An 18,432-nucleotide genomic window follows, 5' to 3' on the forward strand; every position below is an offset into this window, starting at 1 on the left:
AGGATATATCATGCAGCCTGTCCATGTTGGAATCGGCTTCTTTTAACTAACAAATTGCACCAAAATACGGACATCAGCAAATTAATTATTCTTTGCATTTGTTCCCAGCTATCTGCATCCTATCAATTGAACACCATTTTATTTTTCTCCATCACTGTGGTGGGATTTCACATTAAAAAAAACTGGTCGTTATGAAGTCAGTTAGAAACATCAAGGATTCACTCAAAACAAGGTGAGTCGCTTTTTTTTAACCATTCTGACACCCACAGTTGGAACCAGCTTCCAGTAGATCAGATACACCAATCATCAGTTACATTCAGACTGAAAACAATTTAGCTCTGCCTTTGTTGAATGAGTGCATCCTACTTATTGCACTCAAGCATCATCTCAGATTTTAAACACATGTTTACTTCCCCCTCCCCTCGATGCAGCTTTGACTTTTAGGAGTTTCATGTGAATACTTTCTTACGCGTTTAATTGTCCTTTATAAATAAACGTGCATTACTAAAATAGCACTTAGCAACAACTGGGCAAGAGCCAACCCTCCAAGTTGAAACTTACATGGGCGTGTACAAATACAAGAAAGATGTGAAATAAAGCAACACACACCAATAACTGCTGAAATTTATATGTTGACTGATTGCAAGTCTAAGAAACTAGATTTCAAAGTACAAAAAGTAAGTTCAGCATCATTGTAAAGTCAACATCTAAAACACTTACTCTTGGCGCAATCGCAAGGATCCATTTTCCCTCAAGAGTATCCTTAAAGAGTCCGAAAGTCCCTTAGAAGTCTTGCTTCACTCGGTTTGTGAATGCGTTGATGTGGAAGGTACCAGAGGACTGATCGTGCGCTGGTTTTATACAGCTCTGACTGCACACAGACCGAGCGCAAAAGCCCGCCCGCTCCAGTCTGCACACGGTGACTCATTAATGAAACTGGGTGCAAAGTATCAAACTATCAGGAATCACCAATCCCACCCTGATTCACATCAATGTGGTATTTATACGATTATAACTACCATTTCCACTCCGCGGGCTGATTATTGATTGCGGAGTGTTTATGTGATTAGAGAATTCGATGCTTTTGTATGTTATTTTCTTTTTTGGGAAGTGAAAGATATTCTTTTTATTAACAAGAAACTATTTTGTTAGCGTCAAAGAGAACTATAAAAGACCATACTTTGTCATACTTGCTCAGTTTGTGAGCTTCTTTAATGGTTTTAGATTGTTGTAAGAAGGCAAAGTGATACTGCCCTACTAAATATTCAAATAAACGCGTATTTAAGCATGAATAAATTATAATTTAAGCAGATAAGGCCCATCGAGGGCGTCTTTAGAAGATGTTCGCGTACAGGCACATTTTGAATTTTTGAAAGCTTTATTCTCTCCCATGTAATTGTTTGTCGTTTGTCATTTTTTGCACACGGCACCTAAAGTGAAACTAACTGTGACGTGTCTGTGTGAAACTGCACGTGCTCCCTCTGTCTGCACTCGGCGAGGATGCTGGCAAGACGACAGTAAACAGAAGAATTGATTTGCACTCGTTAACCCACTCGCTGTTGACCGGGAGTATTTTTCCATTACCCATCACTTCATTATAACTGAAAAGTAACGAGTGCAGAGTGTCTTTGGATTTTGGGGGTGAAGATCATTCAAGCATTAAAATGCCAAACAAACGCGCATTCAGAACAGCTATGCTCACTCAACAAGTGGACGTTTAATATTCTGTGAAATAGCCTACCTTATTAATAAATAATCTGTCATTTTAATGATTTGTTATATCCAGTGTTGAGCACGTTCAAAATGTAGCTAGCTAAACAACCACTGTACCGAAAAGGAATGTAAATATACGGAATGAAATTTAAAAATGAATGTATATTTCAATTTATAATTTCAATAAATTGTTATTAAATACCCACTACAAAAAAAAAAAAGATTAATTCACGAACCAAGCAGATAAGGCCCATCGAGGGCGTCTTTAGAAGATGTTCGCGTACAGGCACATTTTGAATTTTTGAAAGCTTTATTCTCTCCCATGTAATTGTTTGTCGTTTGTCACTTTTTGCACACGGCACCTAAAGTGAAACTAACTGTGACGTGTCTGTGTGAAACTGCACGTGCTCCCCCTGTCTGCACTCGGCGAGGATGCTGGCAAGACGACAGTAAACAGAAGAATTGATTTGCACTCGTTAACCCACTCGCTGTTGACCGGGAGTATTTTTCCATTACCCATCACTTCATTATAACTGAAAAGTAACGAGTGCAGAGTGTCTTTGGATTTTGGGGGTGAAGATCATTCAAGCATTAAAATGCCAAACAAACGCGCATTCAGAACAGCTATGCTCACTCAACAAGTGGACGTTTAATATTCTGTGAAATAGCCTACCTTATTAATAAATAATCTGTCATTTTAATGATTTGTTATATCCAGTGTTGAGCACGTTCAAAATGTAGCTAGTTAAACAACCACTGTACCGAAATGGAATGTAAATATACGGAATGAAATTTTAAAATGAATGTATATTTCAATTTATAATTTCAATAAATTGTTATTAAATACCCACTACAAAAAAAAAAAAGATTAATTCACGAACCAGACATTGATAGAACAGACCGTCGCCAAAAATACTCAACAAACTTCTTGATTGTTGAAATAGCGCCAGAAAAAAATTTAAGGTAGCTAGCTAGTATTGTAAATAAAGTTAATTCACCTCAGTATTGGTGTAATTAAACTACTACTATTTTATAATCTGTCATTTGTTCACCCTCATGTCGTTACAAACTTGCAAGACTATATTTTGTAGAAACAAAAAGAAGATATTTTGAATTTTTTGGTAACCAGTTTTGGTTACCATTGGCCTCCAATGAATGCAATAATAATAATAATAATAATAATAATAAATAAACCTTAGACAATTTTCAAAATATCTTCCTTTACCTTCCACAGCAGGAAAAAAGTCATGCAGGTTTGGATTGACATGAGTGTGAGTAAATGATACCAGAACATTCATTCTTGGGCGAACTAAATCATAGGATTAGAAGCAGGAAAGTGACTTCGAATTGACTTTTATTTACATCCAATAGAAACTATTCCACATTTCCACCATTCCATTGGGAAGGTTACTTTAGAAATAAGTTACAGATTACAAGGTACCCTATTAAAAATGTAATAAGTAATGTAACTATTTCAATTACTTTATTAAAGTAATGTAACTGATTACATTTTATTACATTTTGATTACTTTTCTAAAGTTCTAACAAATGTTTTCAGCTGTTAATTATTTTGAAACATTTAAACCAGGCAGGTTTAACCTTACTGTAGGACTCAACTCTGATTACTGTTAGACTTTCAAAATCTATCATCACTTGAATGAAGATAATAATAAAAAAAAGTAATTTTAAAGCTCAGCCACCACAAAACCAGACTTTAACACCTCTTTTTTTTACTTTGAGATCATTCTGAGGTTAAAAACTGATTTAAAATCATAACATGATATAGTTTAATAGCTATGATATTTAGTTTGAAATCAAATCTTTGCATAGCTATGTTAGGAAACACTGGCATCTAACAATGTTTTGGAAAAAACAGTTAATCTTGAAAAATAATGCCTATACTTAAATACAAATAGGAAATAAATCAGTTATCAAATAAGCATGTGTCCTATACTGTGTCCTAAACTCCTGCAACATTGGTGTCTCATATTTTATAGCAGTCAATGCAATTTGGGAAATAAATCAATAAAATCTGTAACCTATGTGTGTGAAAAAATTCAGATGTAACCCCCTTTGTATTCGTTAACATTTTCATAAGTAACTGTAATTTATTTACACATTTCCCCCAGTAACTGTAACAGATTACAGTTACATTTATTTTGTAATTCCGTTACATGTAACAAGTTACTCCCCAACACTGCCCGTCGATGTCTATGAATGTTTTTTTTAAAATCCAGGTCAAGTCTTTTCTCATTTGCTGAACAAATTCCTCTACAATACAGATGCTTCAGAAAACTACAAACTACATAATTACAAATATGATTCGAGTAGTTCACCCTTCATCTCAAACTGTCAGCTTTTATTAAAGCCGTTCTGTTACGTTCTCAAATCAGGACCCCTGCGCGTGCTCACTGCACATCCTGAAAACAATCCTCTCCAAGTTATGGGCATCAGTCTGTCCTGCTGGGTACAGCCTGAATAGTGAATACACCGGGCAGGGAACAAGCTAGCGGCTGCGGTAAGACAATTTTCCATGTAATATAACTCACAAGGCTATTACAGTGCATGCAATATCAATATGCACATATTCTCCAGCGCAATATAAAGTGGTTCTGCACGAATTCTGTGTTGCTACGCAGAGTTAGCACCCTTATTCTTAGCCAGCGTATAGAGAATACACTGAGTTGCATGTAGCATGAATCTGGCTAACACATTGATAGCATCTAAATTCTTCGTTTTAAATCCAAATGGCGTGGCATAGTTAATATGTTAAAGTAGAAACACAAAGTAAAAATTCATAAAAACAAAACAAAAAACCTGGTGAGCAGACGAGTAAACTAAAAGGATTAGCAAGAATAGCATGCTAGCAACAGTGGCTTCATAATGCCGTGACAAGCTGCCTACTGTTGCTAGGCAACGGGAGCCCCATAGGGCGAGCAGCACCGTAAGCTGTTTATTCTATTAGGCTACCCAGAGAAGAGGCAGAAAGCACTACTGAAGCCTGAATACAGTCTGCTGGTTGGATGTCTCATCCTGCTTTACACAGAGAGGCTTTTAAATTAATTTTTATGCATTCTAATTATGTAAATGATTATTTATATATTTCTTTGTTAATTTGACAGTGTTGAGCAGCAGATGCTCTAATTTATGCTTCTTGCTAATAGCTCATTTGAAGCACTTGTCCCTGGTTAGGCTTTTAGTGTGGACCTATGAAATACAACAATCAGCTGCCAATCAAAAGTTCAACTTAGTAATATATGTGGGGGGAAAATCAACAAATGACCAGTTATGTAAACCCTAATAAAATAATTAATGATCACATGAATAATTCCGTTTAAGTCCGTTTTAAAAGCTGTATTGAATGGTTTCAATTCTGTTTGTCATTTGAGTTATATTGGTAAATAATTTCAGAAGAACTGTACTCACAAAGTACATTTGACATTTCAAATAACCACAGGGGCAAACAATTTACTCAGTAAAACTGAATATTAGAAATGAAAAATGTTGATAAAATTTTAAAAACTCGGTAAACTCTTTATATATATATATATATATATATATATCCATGTAGGAGGCAGTTGATTGTGATTTTTCTAGTATATGCTGTGAATGTTCGCCTGGCCATTGTTTTAACATCTGTTTACATTTTATTTCAAAGGATTTTTTTTTTGTTAGTAACAGATTTGATCTTGCCGTTGAGCTGTGCCACCATGTTAGTGCCCATCTTCACCCTTAAACTGAACCATAAAATTAACCCTCGCATGGTTGCCATTGGAAAATATGATGGAATACACCCATGCCTCACAGCCGCCACGCAAGCAGGGAAGGTAAGTTAGAAGTATTATATATTATGTAACATTATATTGGATTACTCATTGTAATAGTTATTCTTCCCTTGGCGTCAGTATCAAATTCAACAAATTTACAAAGCACGTTTTGTTCAAGAATATTCATGCAAAAAGCTTGTTTTCTTCTGACAAGTGCCATTTTTTTATCTGACAGTATTTGCTCACATTGGCAACACAGCTTAATCTTAGTAGTTGCCTTAGTTGTTGAATTTGATTACAATGGACTTCATAGTGCTCTTATGTAAATGTTTATATAGCCTTTAGCTTTCCCCACAACACAGTTTTTTTGTTTTGACAAGCAGCTCCTGTGGTTGATTTTATATTTCACAATTTTGGGTATCTCGCAGTTCTGAAAAAAGTCAGAATTGTGAGATATAAACTAATAATTATCAATAAAAAATTCAGAACTTTGAGATAAATCAAAATACTTTTTTTTTTAAACCCATGGCCAAAACAAGCTTCCATAGTGTCTTCTACTTATTTATCTATTTGTGTTTTTCCATACATTACCATCAAGTCTAACTTCTAAACCCATGCAGGTTTTTATCCATAACCCTCACACTCGAGGCCAGAGGCCAGCAGCCCACCGGCTGAGTCAGAGTACCCAGGACAACGATATCTCACTCCTCAATATCAACCAGGCAGTGAGCTGTCTGACGGCTGGTACTCTGGGGCCCAACACCACAGGACACACGCTGCTCGTTGGCTCTCAAACCAACCTGTTGGCCTATGATGTTCATGACAACACTGACATCTTCTACAAGGAGGTAAGGCAAGGTTTATATGGCATGTCTCATATACAATATACAGATATGTAAAAAAAAAAAAATCCTTAATTTATAGTGGATTTCTTAGGTTATTTATATCAGGAAATTAATAGATTATATTTATGAGTGGTTCTTATCCAAGTAAGACAGAAATGTTTGTTACATGCTTATTGCATAACAGGTGACTGATGGGGCCAATGCCATTGTTCTGGGAAAACTAGGAGATATCCAGTCCCCCCTCGCCATCATTGGAGGAAATTGTGCTCTGCAAGGTTTTGACTTTGAGGGAAATGACCAGTTCTGGACAGTAAGATCATTTTACTTTGTGTTTTCAAAATATATATATAAAAAAAGGATATTCATAGATATACCTTTATTTTTTTAAAGGTCACTGGAGATAATGTGCGATCACTTGTGCTTTGTGACTTCACTGCAGATGGCAAGAATGAAGTGAGGCATTATACTTTTCGCTTTCACTTAATAATGACAAAATACATTTGTTTTGATTTATAAAATACTGCTTTTATAAATTCACCTTCATATTTACATCACATCTTTCCAGCTTCTCGTTGGCTCAGATGACTTTGACATCAGGGTGTTTAGAGAGGATGAACTAGTGACTGAAATGGCAGAAAATGAGGTATGTGTTATGAAAATAAGTTGGTTAATAATTGGGCAATTTTTGGGATTTTTTTTCTTATTTATACAGTTGTTGCTTTCTGTTCCTTTCAGACAGTCACGTCGCTTTGTCACATGCACGGCAGCAGGTTTGGTTATGCTCTGGCCAATGGTACAGTAGGAGTGTACGACCGCACTGCCCGCTACTGGAGGATCAAGGTAGTGCATAGTGGTCCATTCAAACTAAACCTAATATTATTTATTTTCTTCATTTTCATTGTGAGAGTTATTGTACTATGGTTTAAAACTCGGAATATTCTGAAAATAAAAACTAAACCTGAATCATCCTTTTTTCTAGACGAGCATGATTATGCATCAACACAAATGAGTCAAAAATCATTTGTGTGTTTTTTTTCTTCTTCTCAGTCTAAAAATCACGCTATGAGTATCCATGCCTTTGATCTTAATGCTGATGGTGTTGTTGAGCTCATTACTGGGTGGTCCAATGGAAAGGTCAGTCTTTTAGCATTGACACTCATATTTTCCTTTATAAGGTTTTTGCCGTACTGATCAAATGAGACTATTCCCTGTCTAGATTGATGCTCGCAGTGATCGCACTGGTGAGGTGATCTTCAAGGATAATTTCTCATCCTCTGTGGCTGGGGTTGTCGAGGGAGACTACCGCATGGATGGACAGATCCAGCTTATATGCACCTCTGTGGAGGGAGAAGGTAAGATGACAGAACTTAATCGTAAATGCATGTTGCCTTTGAAAATTGGCACATCAAATGTATGTGTCGTCCTACAGTACGTGGCTATCTGCCTGCAAGTAAGGAGATGAAGGGAAACCTAATGGATGCAAGTGTAGAACAAGACCTGATCAGGGAGATGAGCCAACGTAAACAGAACTTGATGCTGGAATTACGAAACTATGAGGAAAATGCTAAGGTTATACATGCTATAGTTTAAATGTTTTTGATGGACATTGATGTTCCAGAGGCAGTTTTTGGTCAGTGAGATTTGTTTGATTTAGGCTCTTCCTGGTGTTTCTGAGGGCGAATCTAAGATGGGAGTAATTCCAGCCAACACGCAGCTCCAGACAGCCTTGTCTGTACGAAGAGCCACAGAGAGCCAGAGAGCACACATAGAGCTCAACATCTCCACTCCGAATGGTACGGTTAATCCAACTTAACTCTGTTGCAACACTATTCACATGCACTACAACTGATCTATTATAGTTTTTTTATAAAAATATATAGGCCAGTCTAACAAGCCACATTAAAATATGTCAACTCAGATATTGTTGTCATAAATAAAGAATTAATTCCTTGATTTAGGTATACTGTGGCCACGATTTAATACAAATAAAATTATGGAATTAATTAATAGCCTATAACTAAAATGAATGAATAAAATTAATAATACATGTCCATGATTGAACTAAAAGGAGGCAACAATTAACATAACAGTCACAATTTGACTAAAACGAGGAAACAAATTTAAAAATCTGGCCAAGATTTCACACAAGTGAGGGAACAAATTAATAAAACATGGCCACAATTTAACTGAAATGAGGAAACAAATTAGTCCAGTGTGGCCACGAGTTAAAATAATAGAATGAAATCTTAATTAATTGTCACAGTATTTTTATCCTGTATGTCATGTGTGGTGCTCCATAGACAAAGCTTTAAATGATAATAGTGATTTTTTTTTTTTTTTTTGGTTCATCCTAGCGCTCAAAATCTCTCCGGCTGTGTCCGTGTCCCCATCATTCCTCCAAAAGACATTCCAGTGGACCTTCACATTAAAGCTTTTGTGGGAGGGAAGACAAGGTACACACATGTGGAATATCATCATGACGATTGACAAATTTCATTATATGGATTACATTTGGAGGATTCATTCAATGTCCAAACATGCTTGAAAATCGGCGGTTACTTGAAGTTTAAGATGAAGGTATCATAAATCGCTTCTCCTTTTTCTCTCTTCTTCCCCATTTACTCCAGTACACAGTTCCACGTATTTGAGATCACACGTCAGCTGCCTCGCTTCTCCATGTATGACCTTAACGTTGACCCCTCAGCCGTACAACCCACAGGAAAAGTCACATTCAGCATCAATGACAGACCACAGAGGGTAAAAGGACACACTCATAATGGAACTGTGTTGCATGACATGACAAAAAAAACTATATTGATGAAATATGATGAGATATGAGGCATGCATCTATGTCTGCAGGTGGTCATGTGGCTAAACCAGAACTTTCTGCTGCCTGAGGGCATTGACAGTCCAGACATCACATTCACTGCACTACGTGGAGGAGGTCTACTGAAAATCAACATGCAGCCTAGTGGAGAGGTACTTTTAATGTGTGTGTGTGTGTGTGTGTGGGTACAGGTTTATATATCCTGGTGGGGACTTAAACCTGAATACACACTGACTCATGGGGACTCGTGTCACGGTGGGGACCTAAATTGTGGTCCCCACGGGTACAAAAGCTTATAAATCATACAGAATTAAGTTTTTGAAAATCTAAAAATGCAGAGTTTCCTGTGAGGGGTAGGTTTAGGTGTAGGGTTGGTGTAGGGCAATAGAATATACGGTCTGTACAGTAGAAAAACCATTACGCCTATGGAGAGTCCCCACAAGGATAGCTGACCAGACGTGTGTGTGTGTGTGTGTCATTATTTGTGAGCTAATTTCTCTTCATGTTTCAGAAATCTCTAACTTATTTTTGCCTCATTAGATCACGCTGAGAACAGATGACATTGATCTGGCAGGAGATCTGGTCCAGTCTCTTGCCTCTTTTCTGGCTATAGAAGACTTGCAGGCTGAAGCTGACTTTCCTATCTACTTCAAAGAGCTACGAGCCACTCTCACTGAGGTTAGAAATAGCAGCATCTCCATAAAGATTTTTGAAAAAAAATTTTTAGCTGTAAATAACCTTTATGTTCATGTTAGGTGGATGAGTTTCACTCGGTGCATCAAAAGCTCACAGCAGCAATGGCAGATCATTCCAACTACATAAGAAATATGCTGGTGCAGGCAGAAGATGCCAGACTCATGGGTGATTGGTAAGCATCCCTAGTTTGATTAATCAGTCCTCTCGCTTTCTCAAGACAAATGTACACACATAAATGATACTGTTTTCTAGGAGAAACATGAAGAAACGCTACATTGAGCTGTACGACCTCAACAGAGATCTGATTAATGAATATAAAATCAGATCTAATAATCACAACGCCCTCCTTGCCCGGCTAAAATCAGTTAACCAGGCCATCCAAAGGGCAGGGAGATTGAGAGGTGAGTGGATTTTTCTAAGACACATCTGTGGTAGTCAGTGAGTATTCATAGTTTTCACATCACACCATATCGGGACATGCTTTGCTCTGCTGTCTGCTAGTTATTTGTGCCAGATTTATTTATTATATAGGCCTATTATATATTTTTCAGTGGGAAAACTCAAAACTCAGGTTATCACTGCCTGTCGGGATGCCATCAAGAACAACAACATCAATGCTCTTTTCAAGATCATGAAAGCAGGGACTGCCTCGTCTTGAGGAAGATCTGGTCCTAAATGATCTTCAAGCACAAAAGTCTGGAATATCAGACCACAGAGACCTCAAAACTGGCTTGGAAAGTGCCCTGTAATTTGGTGGGAATGAAAAAGGCCTGCATGAGGGGATATATCTGGATTCCAGCCCTCACCTGGCAGCAGTTTTGTGTTAGAGGAATAACTGGGTTGGTCTGTCAGTACTGTAAAGTCTTAGACAAATTGATAGCCAAAGAGACTGTATTTTGTGTACCAAGGCAATGTGTGTGTGGGTAAAACCATTGCTATTTTATCTGTATACAAGCAACTTCTGAATTAAATTATTATATAAATGTATCTGTTTTCTTCCTCTGTGCTGTTTAACACTGAAGCTGAAGCTGGTTTGTTTTCCATTACGGAGAACAGAAAGGCGCAGCTATGGGACACGAGTCTACAAATGTATAAATCTCGTGCGCGTACCGATTCCCTGTCCTCGCTCCCAAAAGCGTTTCCAGTTGCTGCGCTGGCATCTGGCGCGCGACGCATCCAACAATCTCGGAGCTGTCACGTGACCAACGAACGAGCTGTTCTTTGAAAATGTGCATTTAGAAATGTCCTGCGCTTATGACTGCTCATCAGTCCTCCGAAACATGGCTGATATGAAGAAAGTTTATGTATTTAGTAACGTAGCGCCTTTCAGCGAGCTGGAAAAGCTTTTCTGAAGCATGCACACGCAACGGTGGATTGCAGCAGCTTTAATAGTGGAAGCAGATGTTTGGATCTGGTTGCAGTGCTGTCTTGTCATAGCTCTGCTGGTACACCTTCATCTGGGTAAGTCTTGTAAATGAAAGTTTGAGACACTATAAGACAGTTCTAAACAAGACTGAACGCGAAAATGTAATGCAAAATGAATGCACTTGAAAAATAAAAGCATGTGCACATTCATAACTGTATGCCTTAAGGGTTTAAGCATAAGTTTGCATATGAGGTAGCCTAAAAGATTTTATCCAAAAGTATAATTATATGTTTAAAGTGAATTTTAAATGTTTGAATTACACAAGAAAGAGTGCCAAAAAAAAAGTTAATGTAGAGCCTCGTTTGTTTTTGAATGAATCTTTTAAGCGAACAAATTGTTCGCGTTCAAGACCATGCACAGATTCATAAGAGTCGCTGTTTTGAGTTTCGAGGCTCAGAGGTCCAAATAATGACCAGTGTCGTTCGAACTGAACCAGATTTTGTTCATTCAAAGCATGATGAAAGTCAGTTATAGAGCAAATACAGTAAACGTGTTTCTATGTTGTAATTTATGTGGAAATAAATGCTTTAAACTGTTTCGGGGTGTTTTAGGACATTTATAGACAGGCAACTCGACTATGGTCTTTTCTGGCGAATCGAATGACTGAATGATTCAATGACTCGACACAAAAAAGAAACTCACCGCCTACTTGCGTAACGATGTTAAGAATGGAACGAATAAAAATTTCCAAGAGCAGGCTTTATCATCAGACTGCAGGACAAATGTCTGACAAACTTAAGGGGAAATATTTCAAAATAGTCATTTTCTGATCATTTTCCAATCATTTGTAAGTCGCTTTGGATAAAAGCGTCTGCTAAATGTAAATGTAAATGTAGCCTCACAATACTCGGAATCCCTCTCAATCATTTAGGAGAGGATTTGAGGAATGAAGCATTATTTACATCTTAAAAAATAAAGAGGTATTTTGTGGTGTTGACACATTGAACTTTGTTGTGATAGGCTTCTTTTTAAAAACTGACTGAGAACTTGGAAAGCAACTCCAACTTTTCTGTGGATATCGCACATGAAAGAGACACCAGTTTAAGCTCTTTCAACAATATCACCATTTATTTTACTTTGAAGTGCCAGAAAAGATTCTTAAGTTTGCAAGTTTGTCACAGATGTCAGATGTGGATCCTGTTATAATTTGTTTGCGTATCCTGTTTCATAGAAGTATGCGGTCCTGGCTGTTTATGGAGCATAACTTTGGTCAAGTAATATCCTGTGTCTCCTGTTGTTTCGTGACATCCAGGATGACTGTGGTAAGTCATACTCGGACATATCTTACACAATAAGAAATTGACTTTAACGACTGTAAATTTTATTTAAAAAAAAAGACATTTTAAGGTTTTATTTTTAGGAGGAAATACTAGTGCTGTTCATTTATTTTGTACAGAATCTACTATGGCTGTGAGAAAATCCAAATACTTTAGGAGGAATATGAGACTTCAACAGAATTTCTTAGGAAGAATAACACTGAAACCTGTAACACCATGAGAAGGGTCTATATAAAGGGAGATGTGCTTTGCTCCCTGATTCTGCTGGTGCTTCTCTTTCTGCTGTTATATGCACATCAAAGAATAACGCCCGTATGGGGGACTTTGCACATTGAACAGGGGTCCACCAGGTCGAGACCCCTTCTCAGTGGAGCATCAATGGGACAGCAAACAAAGCCGGTCTCTTCAAAATATCCAGACATACCTCCTTGCAAACCTGAGGTTCAGATCAAGCCTAAAGCACAAGAACCATCAAAGGTCAAGTCTCAAAAAGCACGTAGCAAAGCAAAGTCTAAATTTCGCCAGCCCCCAACGACAGCAAGTCTGCAACCAACACATGCTTCCTTTGACTTTGACGATTACCTTCGAAAGAAAGACCAACGGGACTTCAAGCTGCTAATTGATCAACCAACAAAGTGTTCTGGACCAGAAGGAGCCCCTCACATTCTGATCGCCATAAAATCAGTAGCAACGGACTTTGACAAACGTCAGGTCGTTCGACGCACATGGGGACAAGAAGGTGTGTCCCAGAAAAACATGAACGTCAAGAGAGTTTTTCTTCTTAGTGTGCCCCAAAATCAAACAGCGCTCCCATTATGGGACAAACTGTTGGGATATGAGAGTCAGACTTTTAGCGATATCCTCCTGTGGGACTTTGAAGACACCTTCTTCAACTTGACACTAAAAGAAATCCACTTCCTACAATGGATCAATGTGAGCTGTCCCAAAGTGAAGTTTATTTTTAAGGGTGATGCTGATGTTTATGTGAACATTGACAATATCTTGGAGATGCTTGAGGGTCAAGAGATCAGTAAGGATCTTTTTGTTGGCGACATCATCGTCAATGCGAAACCAATTCGCAGACGCAACAGTAAGTACTTTGTCCCAGAGTTTATTTACGGCCAGGGGATCTACCCGTCTTATGCGGGTGGAGGTGGCTTTGTCATGTCAGGACATACCGCACTGAAGCTCCACCTCGCCTGCCAAGAGGTGGAACTCTTCCCCATTGATGATGTCTTCTTAGGCATGTGTCTACTGAGGATCGGCCTTCAGCCGACTCGTCACGAGGGCTTCCGCACCTTTGGAATTGTAAGACCATCTGCTGCACCCCACCTCCAGGTCTTCGACCCCTGCTTCTACAGAGAGCTGATGGTGGTGCACAGCTTGACGGTCCCACAGATCTGGCTCATGTGGAACCTTCTTCATGACCCTAACCTTCAGTGTCATAGCAGTCAGGATCCCACGGTTTTTCCCTTTCAGTGGAGCGACAAGATTGGGAAGACAGCTAAGAACAAGGCAAAGGAGAAGCTTAGGAACAACGACTATGGGTTGAAAGTGTTTGTGGAACATTAACTCCAAGATAATGAATGTACTTTGAAAATAAAACATCAAACCATGGCTATGAGAAAATTCCTTCCCTCATTTTGGTTTAGTTAAATCATGGCCATGTTTAAACTAAAATGAGGTTAGTACAACATGGCCACAATTTAACTCAAATGAAATAACAATTAATCACAAATTATTATGCTGTGGGAACAAATTCTTAAATTGTAGCTACGTTTTATTCAATTGTTCCTTTATTTTAGTTAAATCGTGACCACAATTTAACAATTACAATGAGGCAATGAATTAGTACAACTTGGCCATGATTGATCTAAAATGAAGGAGCGAGTTGTTGTAACTATTTCTTTATTCATGGCCACAATATATAGTTTTTTCCCCGCATATCATGTGCGGACTTCCTTATATGATTATTTTAGGATGTTGGACTGCTCTTTTCTATACAAAGAGACATCTAATGGTCCTTAATTGTCATACTCTAAAAAGTGATTTGTGCACCTCTTACGCTATATTCCATGTTATTTGAAGCAATATAGTAGCTTTGTGTGAGATATTTAAGTCTTTATTCACTGAAAATCTCCTTCAAGCCATGACTTGGTTTCACACTTGGGAGTGATCTGTGTTGACACACGCAATATCTGAATGTATATGAACATTTCAGGTTTGGAACAACATGAAGATGAGTAAATGATTATTTTAGGGTAAACTATCCATCTAAAAGACTGTTTAAAAAATTGCAAAATTAAAGAAAAAAAACTTGCAAAAGTTCTGTAGATGGTTCTTTAAAAATGTTTCACAGCTGTATCATTCACTCAAACTATTCCTCTATTACTGTAGACTTCAGCAAAATGATAAAGATGTTGTTGTATAGGAATCCCAAGGGAATCGGACACATTTTGTATGCACAAAATGGACACTAATGTTATGTTGATACTGATATTCTCTTGCAAAAAAGTACTGGGGTATGTATCATAGAACAGACTATTACTGTATATATTCTTTATTAGAAAAATGGTACTATTTATCAAACTGAACAATTTTTCTTTGATTATTGTGCTGTATTGTTTTGGATGATCTGCTGTTTTTGGGATTTAGATTAAACTGAATTAAATGATTGAATTTAGTAAGTAGCCTGCTGTGAACATGAACATACTACTACACTTTGAGCTTGTTTTAAAGTGAATAAAAAAGATGTTTTTAACAAAAGACAAAGGATGCATCCATTCTTTCCCTCCATATTTATTACATCCATTCTTTAAATATTTTTGTTGAACACACTGTAACAGTTTTAATGAACAAAATGCAAAATTAGCAGTTAAAAAAATTGATAATGCTTTCAGTAGATTCAACGAGGAAACTAAAATCTAATGGTCACAGTATTGTTGCACCATTCTGAGCTATTGACAAACATACACCAGACCATTCTGATTTATTATCCATCAACACAACGATTATTGCTTTAAAAACAAAACAAAAAATGAAACAACAAAAAAATGCTGGATAATGTTGATCTTCCGCGTACATGTTCCTTAAATCTACAGAAGTAAAAATATCTGAGATACAAAACACCACATTGCAATCAATTTAGATACACACTTTTTTTAATCGAGGATACATCCCATTTCCAGAAATGGGTTAAATGTACTGAATCCACAAAAAATAATCACTTTAGAGGATGGGGAAGAACATACAATATAGAGGGATACAATACATAGCATTAATATGCGCATTACACTGTATGGAGGTTGTCCATTTCTAATTACAATCCTCAGGACGATCATTCATTCATTCCGATGCAAAAATAGGACAAAGTCTGAAGAGGAAACAATACAGCCAAAACTTATTTGATGAAAATTAAGCATTCACTTGCTCCTGGCATTAAAAATAAAACATCCACCTGAGATTGGGCAGGCAATCAGCCCATCAGACCACACTCCTCCCTGTAGTAAAACTCCCAAAATGACACTAAAACAGCAGTTGTGTTATTCCTTATTGACAACGGAGGTTCCAATTGTGCATTTTAAATCTGATCCTCAGCCCCAAACAGTTTTAAAATCAAACCATATTTCACTTTAAACTCATTAAAGTGGAACTTCACACTGTCTTTTTTTTTTTTAAAGTACAGGTTGTATTTTGATAGAAACACCACAACCACTTTTAGTGAACCCCAAATCATGAAGGGCCATCTACATGTTCCGATTTATTTTTGACTCCTAACATAATTTTTTCATATGCTGCATTTTGAACAGAGTAAACCATGGAAGCTTATTTCCACCAAGGAATAAAAAAAAAATTAAAAAGGTAATTGCGTCTTAATATCTGCATTGCAATTTTGACCTTTTTTGTACAAATTGTGAGTTTATCTCTCACAATTCTAATTTTTTTCCTCAGCATTGTGAGTTGACATCTCACAATTTCGAGTTATAAACTTATAATTGCAAGTTTACATCTTGCAATTGACTTTTTTTTCTCAGAATTCTGAGTGTACATCTCACAATTGACTTTTTCACATAATTGTGAGGAAAAAGTCAAAATTGTGTAATTCAAACGTCACAATTTTTGTTGTGTTTCCATGGCGGAAATAAACTCGCATAGTACTATCCTTTCAATACTCAATGAGTCAGTTTTTCCTTAGTTCCTCTAATATTCAGGTACGATTTTCAAAAAAAGACTTTAACTATCAATTTAGCTTTACATGCTCAGACATACACAAAGCAGTTTTTCAAACGATTTCATTTATAGAGAAAAGGTCAAGACAGGCTCGGTGGGAGATGAGGCACAATGTTAATATCTTCCTTTTAAATTACCAAAAGCTATGGGTAAAATATATTAAAAACACCACTGACGGCCTTCCAGCGCAGTTAATGAAAGCTAAAAATGCCAGAATAAGCCTGAACCACACACTGCAGAAGCCTGAAGGGAGGTGGGAATGACACCAGAGAACCCGAGCTTGACAGCTATGGGTGGCTACGCTGCCAGGCAGCACGGCAATGAACAGTAGTTAGAGGTGAACAAACCATCTACTAAAGTTAAAACGGTCTAGTCATCATAGTTAAATCCTCCTGAAAGTGGTCAAATGTAGGCAACTTCATCCAGGTCAACAGTGCAGGGAAGCTGCTATAGTGTCCCTCAAGGGCTGGCAAAGAAAAGCAGAAACTCTCAGTATGTTAGTGTAGGGGAGTTCCAGATGTCAGCTGAGCTGATACGGTACCATTAGGCTGATGAAACAATGAAAACGGTGTACGTTATTTACAGATCTGTACAGACATGGACATGGCTATAGAAAACATCACGTCTACTTACCAATCAATCGATTGAGCTGCTATGCTAAAAACAATTCAGGGACTGTATGGATCAAATCAAAAGGGAATGTTCTTACGATGTGAATTTAAAATGACAGAGAGCTAACCGTTGTTTCTTCTTTGGCTAACGTTTTGGCAATCAGGCGACAGAAGACAATTCTGCAGTTAAGACTAAGATACTGAATAAGGTAAAAGAACTTCACATCTTTGTACTGTGGACGAAAAAAAAAAAAAGATGCAAACAAAATTGACGGCATTCAACGGGAAGGAGAAACGGCGATGGGTGGATGGCTTTTCTCGCCAGTCAGGGTCGCTACTAGCTTTGAAATCCAGATTGCACGTCGTCGTTCCCTCCCCCGCTGTCCTTTCTCTCCGAGACTCGGCAATTAAAACGTTCCTCAGTGGACAGGAGACAATTATCAAGTAAATTAGGTGTATTTTAGTGCAAATGTTCAAAACGAATGCGCTCACGAACAACAAAACAATAACAGAATCAACCATAAAGCGGCTGTACGCTATTGAAATGGGAGGTAATCTGTGCTGCTGACTTGGTATTAAAATGAGTTTATGAATGTGTATGGGAGCCTGCTCATGTGCCACAAAAACATTTTCACAGCACTGGATCCATACTGTGCTAGCTTGTGCTTGGCTTGAATTTTGCTGCGAAAGTTTGTCCTCATTTGACTTTGCTCTCATCCTCTGCTCGTCGGAAAGCAAACGAAGTTGAATTCATGTGCATTTTTGTTAAAGTGTTTAGCGTGCAGAGGAGAAATTGCTTCACAGTTTGCCCTTTGGTGCGTCTGGTATGGAAATTTTAGAAGGTTAGGCAAAAAACAAAACACAAATATGCTTGTGTGGAAATGGATCACTGCATCCACAAGTATTATAACGATGCTGATGTTGATGCATGTCTAGGTTAAAGCTTTGGTGGCAAAGCCAGGTTTACACGGTTATCCGGGATCATTAGCAGGCTGAGGGCAGCCTCCATGCTATTCTCAGAGGAGGAGACCGAATTGGAA

The 18,432-nt window shown here is 37.6% G+C and overlaps 1 protein-coding gene, 1 long non-coding RNA gene and 1 pseudogene across 2 annotated transcripts; 2 read left to right on the top strand and 1 right to left on the bottom strand.

Moving 5' to 3' along the window:
• The first annotated feature begins 746 nt into the window (after positions 1–746).
• Positions 747–10,801, top strand: LOC107738750 (Bardet-Biedl syndrome 2 protein homolog; annotated as a pseudogene).
• Positions 10,802–11,040: 239 nt separating this feature from the next.
• On the top strand, positions 11,041–14,242 carry LOC107738776 (UDP-GlcNAc:betaGal beta-1,3-N-acetylglucosaminyltransferase 9-like). Its single transcript, XM_016550622.1, has 3 exons — positions 11,041–11,309; positions 12,446–12,536; positions 12,671–14,242. Exon 3 carries the CDS (start codon positions 12,768–12,770, stop codon positions 14,121–14,123), a length of 1,356 nt encoding a protein of 451 aa, XP_016406108.1. The 5' UTR covers positions 11,041–11,309; positions 12,446–12,536; positions 12,671–12,767; the 3' UTR covers positions 14,124–14,242.
• Positions 14,243–16,215: 1,973 nt separating this feature from the next.
• LOC107738751 (uncharacterized) lies at positions 16,216–18,426 on the bottom strand. The gene is made up of 2 exons (XR_001639923.1): positions 17,415–18,426; positions 16,216–17,329 (listed from the first exon to the last, which is right to left on the bottom strand). It is a non-coding gene; the product is annotated as an uncharacterized LOC107738751 (long non-coding RNA).
• Positions 18,427–18,432: the final 6 nt, after the last annotated feature.

The sequence above is a fragment of the Sinocyclocheilus rhinocerous genome, unplaced genomic scaffold, assembly GCF_001515625.1.
Source record: "Sinocyclocheilus rhinocerous isolate Xijiao unplaced genomic scaffold, SAMN03320098_v1.1 scaffold1938, whole genome shotgun sequence".
NCBI classification, from domain to species: Eukaryota; Metazoa; Chordata; class Actinopteri; order Cypriniformes; family Cyprinidae; genus Sinocyclocheilus; species Sinocyclocheilus rhinocerous.

What these genes read in the sequence shown, in the direction of transcription:
- LOC107738776 (XM_016550622.1), top strand. Translation starts at nt 12,768, where the DNA reads ATGAGAAGGGTCTATATAAAGGGAGATGTGCTTTGCTCCCTGATTCTG.